Source organism: Hemitrygon akajei, chromosome 12 (genome assembly GCF_048418815.1).
Source record: "Hemitrygon akajei chromosome 12, sHemAka1.3, whole genome shotgun sequence".
NCBI classification, from domain to species: domain Eukaryota; kingdom Metazoa; phylum Chordata; class Chondrichthyes; order Myliobatiformes; family Dasyatidae; genus Hemitrygon; species Hemitrygon akajei.
In genome coordinates this window covers 59,619,705-59,630,565 of record NC_133135.1, presented here as the reverse complement: position 1 = coordinate 59,630,565, position 10,861 = coordinate 59,619,705, and the positions used below count along the sequence as shown (strand labels likewise).

The 10,861-nt window shown below is 41.5% G+C and overlaps 1 protein-coding gene across 1 annotated transcript in view; it reads left to right on the top strand.

Annotated features, from left to right (window-relative positions):
- Positions 1-4,483: 4,483 nt before the first annotated feature.
- Positions 4,484-10,861, top strand: part of pgm1 (phosphoglucomutase 1) — an 82,577-nt gene continuing 76,199 nt past the window's right edge. Inside the window, exon 1 of the mRNA XM_073063206.1 lies at positions 4,484-4,895. Coding sequence (XP_072919307.1) covers positions 4,647-4,895 — 249 coding nt within the window. The 5' untranslated portion in view covers positions 4,484-4,646. The remainder of the gene's footprint in view (positions 4,896-10,861) is intronic.

The following is a 10,861-nucleotide window of genomic DNA, read 5'->3' as shown; positions in this document are numbered from 1 at the left end:
GTTAGTATTGACTGTGGTACTGTAGTCAATGAAGAGCATCCTGACCATATCCAATTAACTGCTCAGGCAGGAGATGATTTGTTTCATGACCAACCTCTCAAAACACTTAATCACAGTGGATGTAAGTACTACTGGATGAAAGTCATTGTGGCAGGTTACCACATTCTTCTTGGGCACTGGTGTGATTGCAGCCTGCCTGAAGCAGACTTGGACTGCCAGTCAGAAGTTAGTTGGAGAAGGACCCTGTTAAATGAATCAACACTTGGCAAGCAAACGTAATTTAAATATGTAAGGTATTTCAGATATATTTCAGCTGGGGGAGAAGGGCTGAAAAATTAAAGCCAAAACTCCCTGGATGACCAAAAAGGGAGAGAATGAACAGAGCAGATTTGTGAAGATACCATTTTTAACACTGTTGCATACATAAAGTTTGAGGGAAAGTAAAAAGAAAATGATGGCTAAATAGAAAACAAGAGAAAAGGCAGGTAACACACACAAAATACTGGTGGAACACAGCAGGCCAGGCAGCATCTATAGGAAGAAGTACAGTCGACGTTTCGGGCCGAGACCCTTCATCAGGACTAACTGAAATAAAAGATAGTAAGAGATTTGAAAGTGGGAGGGGGAGGGGGAAATCCGAAATAATAGGAGAAGACAGGAGGGGGTGGGGTGAAGCCAAGAGCTGGAAAGGTGATTGTCAAAAGGGATACAGAGCTGGAGAAGGGGAAGGATCATGAAACGGGAGGCGTAAGGAGAAAGAAAGGAGGAAGGGAGCACCAGAGGGAGAGGGAGAGCAGGCAAGGAGTGAGAGGGGCAGAGAGAGAAAAAAAAGGGAGAAAGAGGAAGAAAAGAGGGGGGAGGGATAGATAAATAAATAGATAGATAGATAAATAAATAAACAAACAAATAAATAAATAAATAAATAGATAGATAGATAGATAGATAGATAGATAGATAGATAGATAAGGGATGGGTTAAGAAGGGGAGGAGGGGCATTAACAGAAGTTAGAGAAATCAATGTTCATGCCATCAGGTTGGAGGCTACCCAGACGGAATATAAGGTGGTGTTCCTCCAACCTGAGTGTGGCTTCATCTTGACAGTAGAGGAGGCCATGGATAGGCATATCAAAATGGGAATGGGACGTGGAATCAAAATGTGTGGCCACTGGAAGATCCTGCTTTCTCTGGCAGACAGAGCGTAGGGGTTCAGCAAAACAGTTTCCCAGTCTGCATCGGGTCTCACCAATATATAGAAGGCCACATCGGGAGCACCGGATGCAGAATATCATACCAGCTGACTCACAGGTGAAGTGTCGCCTCACCTGAATGGTGGTGAGGGAGGAAGTGTAAGGGCAGATGTAGCACTTGTCCATTTACAAGGATAAATGCTGGGAGGGAGATAGGTGGGAAGGGATGGGGGGACAAATGGACAAGGGAGTCGTGTAGCGAGCGATCCCTGCGGAAAGCAGAAAGAGGGGGGAGGGAAAGATGTGCTTGGTGGTGGGATCCAATTGGAGGTGGCGGAAGTTACGGAGAATTATATGTTAGACCCAGAGGCTGGTGGGGTGGTAGGTGAGGACAAGGGGAACCCTATCCCTCGTGGGGTGGCAGGAGGATGGGGTTAGAGCAGATGTGCGTGAAAACTGAAGATACACTGAAGAAAAGGCAGGTATTACCTTCATGCTAAAATACTAATTGGGAAAATGAAGAACAAAAGAGTTCTACAAAGGGAGGTGGCCAATCAAACATTAAGATGAAAATCTGCTGGCAACAGAGTGGAATGATACTATTCAATCTTCACCAAGGAAGACGACGCTGTTGGAGTATCAACATGAACTTCTGGACTGGATCAAAAATTGACATTTGGAATTATAGCCACACTGAACATAGATAAGGTATCTGGGTTGTTGCATCTAAGGTTGCTAATGGATGAAAGAAAATTGCTGAGACCTTGGTCATAATTTTGCATATATCTATAGTATTGGGAGAAGTGCCTAAGGACTGGAAAAGTTGCAATATTACATCTTTATAAATAAAACAGTGTAGAAATAAACTCAAATACCTACTTGGTATTAAGGAAATTTTGAGAAACAAAATCTGGGACAGATTTAGAAGTCACGTGAACATGTATGGATCAAAGAGATAGAGGCAGCATAGCGACACAAGAAACTGCAGATGCTGGACCAGCTCTAATGCAGGCTTCAACATAAAATTTTGACAATTGCTCCCAGATTTGCTGCTCGAGTTCCTCCAGCAGAATGTTGCTAAAACCAGCACGGATTTGTTTAAGGCAAGTAATCTCCAGCTGATAGAATTTGGAGATGAAGGATCAGAGGATAGATGTGGTAAATATTATTGATGTATTTTATATTGAAGTACAGTAATGTAAAATAAATGTTGTGAGGGTTGTTTTTGGATGTAAAGAGAGATCGGAGGACCAGCTGGAGCTCTTTTACATAAACTTGGTAAGACTCAATGGGTTAAATGCCATCATACTGCACACAAACCATTCTGTAAATCCGTGATCATTTGTAATTAACAAGCTTTCTCCACTCTGTCTTAACCAACATATCATGACTTATGTGGTCCAAAATTTCATGGTCTCCACCCCTTTCTCTTTTCTGCAGAAAAAAATGGAAGCAGGAGTAGGCCATTCAGCTTTGTGCTCAGACCATCATTAAATAAGAATGTGGTTGATCTTTTACCTCAGTATGATTAGTCTGCATTCAACTCCCATCCATTTTGATTTCTGCCTTAAATATACTGAGCAACTGAGACTCATATTTTCCCCTTGGGTTGAGAAGTTTTAAGAGCTGTCATATGAAGACATTTCTTTCCATCCTGTCCTTTACTGGACAACACCTTATTTGTGAGGGGGTGATACCCCAGCCAAGGAAAGTATCAGCTTTGTATTTACTTTGTATAGTATCATAAGGAATATGTGTGTTTTTAAGAGATTGCTTCTCAAACTCAGCAGTGAATAGGCCCAATCTGCTTAACCACTCCTCATAATGATAAACCCTTCATTCCAGGAGTCAGACTGGTAAACCTGCTTAGCACTCCCACAACTGTAGATATATCCCGTAGGGAGACCTGACCTGAACACAATATTACATTTCTGGTTTTCTCAGGGCCCTAGGTGATTGGAGAAGATTGCAAAGAGCTCAGCGCACAGGTTATTCAACCTTTGCAGAGTTTGTATTGGGGAATATTTCAGACATCCCACCTCTCCTGGAAGTTCCGAGAGTCTCCCACATATTGATAGTGGCTCCCTGACGCCCGCAAATTATATACAATATCCCGGAAATCGATTTTTTTGAGAGCGAGCGAGTGAGAGGGAGGGAGAGAGAGACAGACAGACAGAGAGACAGAGAGCAAGTGACAGACATAGCAAGAGAGTGACAGAGAGAGCATCCTGATTGGTCTCTCTTTGTGCTAAGTAGACCTATCAGTTTTCCCTGTGGGTGGGCTTTACAGTCGACCTCTCTCTCTCTTTCATTGTCAATCAGGTCAGTTTAGTGTCCTGCAGCACCATGGCAGAGTGCTCCAAAATAAGAAAATATAAAACGTACTTCACCCCAGACTACACTAAAGTGTACCCCTGCCTAACAGGGGTAAAAAATAATGACAGTGTTGCTTGCTGCACTGTTTGCAACAGTGACTTTTCTATTGCCCATGGTGGGTTAAGTGACTTGTAAAAAACATGTTGAGGTGTCATTTGTTCATTAACACAGCTAATGTTATTTAAACTAGTTAGCTAGCTGCTAAGGAGCTATTGATGTCCTACGTGATGAGGCCAAACTCCGTGTGGACTTGCTTAAAGTTGTAATAGAATAAAAAAACGACTCCATGATAATATAATAGTGAATTTTGTGAATGTGATGTCTTGCCAAATTAACAAATTAATTGACACAGACTGCTATGAAGTTGAGACTTCTGGCAAAATGCTCAAATCTGCCAAGTAAGCTACATCATAGTACAAGGAAAGTTGGCAAAAGAAATAGAAAAGCTATTTGCATTAGCATTTAGCTATTAGCATCGAGACTGCCAACAAAATACTCAACAAGGAATATATGTGTGTGTGTGTGTGTGTGTGTGTGTGTGTGTGTGTGTGTGTGTGTGTGTGTGTGTGTGTGTGTGTGTGTGTGTGTGTGTGTGTGTGTGTATAAATAGTTTCATTATGTGATCGAATAAATTGTTGTGTTCTTTCATAATCAAATCTCCGGTATACAGACATCCTTGGAGGTCGACGGTGTGGGGGTGGTGCTACCTCCCTGAAATGAGTTTTTCAGGGTGGGATGTCTGATACTTTGCTTCTCTTTCATGAGTTCACGTTTATTTTTGGTAAATACAACTGAACAAAACTTGCAAACGTTGCTTGTAGGTGTTGGCAGCCCAAGAAGGTTGTAATGCCTTCCAGAGTGGAAAAGGTATTCTGTGCAGCGGAATTGATCAGCCGCGGAGAGTGCCAGCAGGCAAGGAAGGTCGGCGTGCCGTACGTGCTCGGCAGCCTGGGAGGAGCAGTGAGCTGTCAAAAGGGGAAGGCGACGGCAGGGACGAGGAGTAGAAGGTTGAGGGCAGGGCCAACGACAAAACTAAACTTGTCAATAAATCTGTAAAGTGGGGGGACAGTAAGCGGCCGAAGCATGAGCAAAATCCTGACGGTAAAGTCCAGCGCCTACGATGACCAGAAACCGGGCACCAGCGGCCTGAGGAAGCGGGTCTGCGTGTTCGAAACCAAGGCGAACTACGCGGAGAATTTTATCCAGAGCATCGTGACAGCGGCCGCGGAGCCGGCTCAGCGGCAGGACGCTGTGTTGGTGGTCGGCGGCGACGGCCGCTACTACAACAAACATGTCATTCAGCTCATCATCCAGATATCGGCGGCCAACGGGGTAAATTGCACACACTCCGCGCACGGTAGCAAGGGAAAAGCGGGCGGTTCACTGGAGGCCGGGGGGCACCGACACCGCTGACACACCGGTTCTTTTGTCGCTAAAATTCGGAGTGGTTGTTAGATTTCATCTTCTCATATTTGTTTTGGGGGGTGGGGGGGGCACTGAATCTGGTCCCAATGATTAACATTGCAGCTCAAGGTATAAATTAAGTGAAGAGACAGCAAGCATATATTACGGTTAAGTCACTGCTTTGTAATGGTCAAGTATTCAGATTCAGAAAGTTGAGTCACTTTTAGTTTTAAATAGCTGTTGAGAGACTTTCTTTATTGGCTCGTTTGATCTTTTTAAGTTGCTGCCCTTTAGAAGCTCGGTAACTTGTTCCTGAGCGTTTGCCCTCTGACATTTTCTTATTTGTAATACGATGCTGGTGAATATTCCAGCCATGTAGGGTACTTGGTGTGTCTGATAACAATTTTATTTTATTTTTTGGCTTGGTGTTCCTGGTAATGTACAGTATTTATCCCCCAGTTTGTCTTGTCAGGCTGCCTTTGATTTAGCAGGCCCGGTTGCTATGGTTACGGATGGGCTGGTCTGTGTTCACAGCGAGGGGAAGAGCTTCCTTATTTTACGAGGGTCTAATATTGAACAGTAATGAGCAAATTTTTTGGAAGGGGAACAACGAGTCATTTGTCAAAAACAAATAAAAACAGTCAAATGTCGGTTTAGGGCAAAGGTGAGATGAAAGATGGAGTTCAAAAATTAAAATGTGGAATTGTAACCTAGCTTGAGTCTCAGTCCAAGTGCAAAAAAATTCAATACAGACTTAGTCATCATTTAGAAAACATATGTTTCAAAAAGAGGAAGCATAGTTTTGAGTAGCTCTGAATTTTCATTTTCATGAAGTTAATGAAATATGCTCTATAAGCTTGTATGCTGCCTGTGACTAGTGATGTTATGCCACGATCTGTTTTGGGACTTCTGCTGTCTGTGATATATATAGATGACCTGGATGATATTGTAGAGTTGGATGGGTTAATAAGTTTGCAAATGAAACAAAGAGTGGACATTACAGACAGTGTAGAAGATTGCCAAAGGTTACTACAGTGGAATATAGTTTAATTCCAGGTATGGGTGGAGAAATGGCAGATGCAGTTTAATCTGGCCAGATATGAAGTGTTGTACTTTGGGAGATCACATGTAAAGAGACAGTCTACTGTTAATGGCAAGACCCTTAATAGTGTTGATGTACAAAGGAATCCTGAGGTCCAGGTCCATAGTTCCCTGAAAGTGGCTGCACAGGTTGATAGGGTGGTAAAGAAGGCACATGGCATGCTTGCCTTTATTAGTTAAGGAATGGAAGTAGGGATTCAGGGTAAAGTGTGTGAATGGGTGTAGGATTGGTTCAAAAACAGAAAACAAATTATGGTGAGAGGATCATTTCCATATCAAGAAGATGTTAAAAGTGAGGTTCCGCAGGGATCCGTTTTGGGGTCGCTGCTGTTTTTAATTTTACATGAATGATTCGGATAAGCACGTAACAAGTAAACTAGTAAAGTTTGCAGATGACACAAAATTAGGGGATAAGGTTGATAACATTCAGGCAGCAGAATCAACACAGTTAGGTCTAAACAACATCCAGATGTGGATAGATGAATGGCAAATGAAATTTAATGTAAGTAAATGTAAAGTACTACATATAGGAATAGAAATATTAGATATAAATATACAGCGAAGGGGTCTTGAGTTAGAAAGCACACTGTATGAGAAGGATTTGGATGTCCTGGTGGACTCATCACTATCAACATCTAGACAATGCACAGAGGGCATTGGATTCTGATTCTGAAGTCATTTGGAAGGCTAATAGAATGTTGGCCTATATAGTGTGCTCAGTGGAGTTCAAGTCTAAAGACACTTGTTTCAAGCTGTATAATGTGCTTGTGAGGTCACACTTCGAGTACTATGTACAATTTTGGTCTCGCCATGTTTTGTGAGGGATGTGAAGGCACTGGAGAGACGCCAGAGAAGGGTGACAAGACTCATTCCAGGTTTACAGGGCATGAGCAATGAAGAAAGATTGAAATAATACCTTTTTAGCCTATGTAGACATAGAATGAGAGGATATATGATAGAAATGTTCAAAATCATTAAGGGTATAAGTAAGGTGGATGCCAGCTGCTACTTCAAAATTAATCCATCAACGAGGACATGGGGCCATAGGCCGAGACTGGTTAAAGGGAGATTTCAGACTAACATCAGGAAGCATTTGTTTACACAGCAAGTTGTGGACACATGGAACAAATTACCTAGTTGTGTAGTTAAGATAGTTATTTCAACACACTACATGAATCGGAATTTGGCAAGCTTTGTTGATCCGAATGGCCTATTCTTGCCAAAGAATTTCTGATGTTCTAATCTCTGTGTTACTGTATGGGTTTCTCCTAGTTCTCCAGTTTCCTCCTAAATACAATGGGAATTTTTGATGGAACGCTTTTAGCAGCTAGTGTACACTTTGGTCTAAATGGCCTCTTCTGTCATAAGAAATGTGAAATATTGCATTTGAATATATAATGGTGTACATCTCCATATGAACCCTCAATATACTAGAGAAGCTGAGATCCTGGAAATCTGTGCAGTGCTTTTATTGGGAATTGTGTGCTTACTTCAGCTGGATAGGTACTGGTGTTATAAGAATGATGGCAATGAAAAATGAAGCCATAACCAAACTGTTCACAGCATAGAAAAGCAAAGATCTTATCACTGGCTCCAAGATCAGACTATGTAATAGTTTGGTGAGCAGCCTTTTCCTAGGCATTTTGATGACATTCACACAAGAATGATAAACATTTGATGTAGATTACAGATAATTCTATTCTTTGTTACTTGCAAGGGTTAAGTTCACCTCCACTCCTACCAGGGATGGTAGGGGACTTCCAGCGCATTGTTTACAAAGCATTCTTTTTATACATAAGAACAAGATGGGTTTATTATTTCCAGCTAGCTCAGTCCTTCTGACACATTTGTTGTAGTCTGCCATCTGTGGTTGACTCCTCTCTGCTACTTACTTATTCTTGCACAATGTTCAGTACCGTGAGTGCTCACAGTCACGTATTCCTTTAGTAAGCCTGTTTCTTGTAGTCATATTCATGTATTGCAACCTATTAGCTTTGCATCTTCTCCATTTTGTTGCATCAAATATTTACAAAGGAAAAAGAAGTTCAATACACATTTCCACATTCTCTCCTTTTTGGCACCCCATGACAACATACATTCAATATTATCAGGATTTACAAAGGAAATTAAGTCTTTAAGGATATAATGATTCAGCTCTCACGGCTTTCACCTTTTATCTCATCCATTACCAGCGAATTCCCAAAACCCTAATACCCCCTCTTTTTCAGTCCCACTACTGAGCACAAGAATCACAATAAGATTATTGCCATTATTATTGAACCAATGGTTATTCCATAATTTAAGATAGTAGCCCCCCTCTACCCTCCCAGCATCCCAAATGACCACCAGCTTCCTGGAGATTTATAATTGCTGAACTGTTTGCTAACATTCCTAATTCTATCTGCAGCCTCTGAAATATAATCTCTCAGATGAGTTGTTTTCAGATTTGTCAGGTATGTAGGTGAAACACTTGCCCAATTAAAGCATGTGTGCCTCCTTTTTCAGCTAATTTATAGTCTATGGCCATTCGGTTTTGCAGAACTACAGTTTGTACTGCCACTAACTCTGCCAATATTTCAGAAATTGCTTTTTGTCCCTCATCAAGGGAGTCAGATGTGTCATTTGCCAATATCTCAAGGGTGGAAGTTATGTTAATCAATTCTCAAGCAGCTTTTCCCGTCCCATATTTTTGGGAACACTATCATCCAGAAACTTTTGGCTTCAGTTATGTTCCACTACCTCCTTTTTATATGATGCTGTTTATGTCCCAAATCATATGTCTGATGTATGAAGGGTACCACATATCCTAAATAACAGCAGCCCTTTCAACTCCAAGGGAACCATAGATAAGCTCGCTCACCACTTATCCAGTATGTGCCATTTAATGCCCAAGGCACCCCTTGTGAAGTTCTTTTACTAGTTACCACTCTTATTCCAATCCATGAACTGACTCCTATCTTCCCTCTTACACCAGCACTGATCAACTGTCTGCGGGATAACATGCAATGCAGGGGGTCTTAGTCTTGTCAAATTTTATTTGGGGAACCACCAACCCGTGAAACATTTATTCCACGTAGAATTAGTTTTCCCAATATTATTCAGTGGTCCCTTTGTTTGGTTCCCCTCATTACTACTAAAATGGTCTGGGGATGTTCAGCCATCTGAACAATTCCGCTGCTAAGGTTAAGTTGTTTTCCAAAGAACCAGGGGCCAAATGATAGATAGATAGATAGATAGATAGATACTTTATTCATCCCCATGGGGAAATTCAACTTTTTTTCCAATGTCCCATACACTTGTTGTAGCAAAACTAATTACATACAATACTTAACTCAGTAAAAAATATGATATGCATCTAAATCACTATCTCAAAAAGCATTAATAATAGCTTTTAAAAAGTTCTTAAGTCCTGGCGGTAGAATTGTAAAGCCTAATGGCAATGACCGCCAAGGGAGTTATAAGCTTCTGTTTATACTTCTACCAGTATTGAGTGGTACTGGTAGAAAGGGTACACTAATCTCTGCATGTACTTGGACCACCATACAGACCCAGCAGCTTAATACATTAATTCTGTTGGCATATTCATGCGACATGTGTAAAAAGGAATTCTGGCCATTTTCCTCTGTCAGGAAGAGGGTAACCACAATCACCAATTTAGTTAACTGCTTCGTCATGGTGTTATGTCATCTGGCACCTTCTTACGATGAGGGGTGTGAATCCAGGTTGTTCTGTCTCTTACCTTGATGGCAGCGTTGGTGACTGACAGCATTGGTGACCAGTAGCACCTGAAACGGCCCCCTCAAGGTGGGGTTCCAGACAGTTCTTTCTTTTAAATGTCCATACCACTACATGGTCTCCAGTCTCAGTATTGTGGCATTTAATGTCTGCTGTACTTTGCTGGGCTTCTTTCACCTGTTGATGATATTTAGTAAGGCTGTTTGTTAAGGCAATGCAATAATTCAGCATATTCTCATCCAGATTATATATATTCAGTTGCTTAATCCCTAGGGGTTAATCAGATGGCATGCACAAAGATCTGCCCATTATAATTTCAAGTGGGGATAGGCCCATGGTTCTATTGGCAGCAGCTTGAATGGTCATCAGAACCAAAGGTAATACCTGCTTCCACCTTAACCCTGTTTCCTCACATGATTTTCCTAGTTTGTTCTTAATTGTTCCATTCCTTATTTCTACTAAACCTGCTGATCGAAAATGGTAGCTACAATGAAAATGCTGATCTATCCATAAAGCTTTATATAATTCCTTAATTAGCTTACCAGTAAAATGGTACCATTATCACTGGATAGTTTCCAAGGAATCCCAAATCGTGGGATTATTTCCTTTAACAAACATTTTGCCTCTGTAACTGTATCACTTTCCTATAAGAAAATGCTTCAACCCACAGCAAAAATACATCAATAAATACCAATACATATTTATATCCTTCATTTGGTGGTAGCTCAATAAAGTCCATCTGCCAGTGGGGTACCAGCTTTCCAAAATTTTATAAGGCACGTACGTACATACGTACGTACTTACTGCCCATTATGCTGCTGGCATTTAGGGCAGCAGTGAAGGTCCTCCATTTCTGGCGGTGTTCAGGGCTTCCTTCATCATGTCAGTAGCTTCCTCTCAGATTTCACTACTGTCAGTCATGCAAGTCATGGGTGAAGACTCAGGAATACTGTCGCACTCAGATTCTTAATTGCTGTTACTGTAACAATTTTGTTTTACCAGTCAATGTTGTTAGCCCTGAGCTGAATCCCCAAGCCTGGAGGACTAATGGACCACTC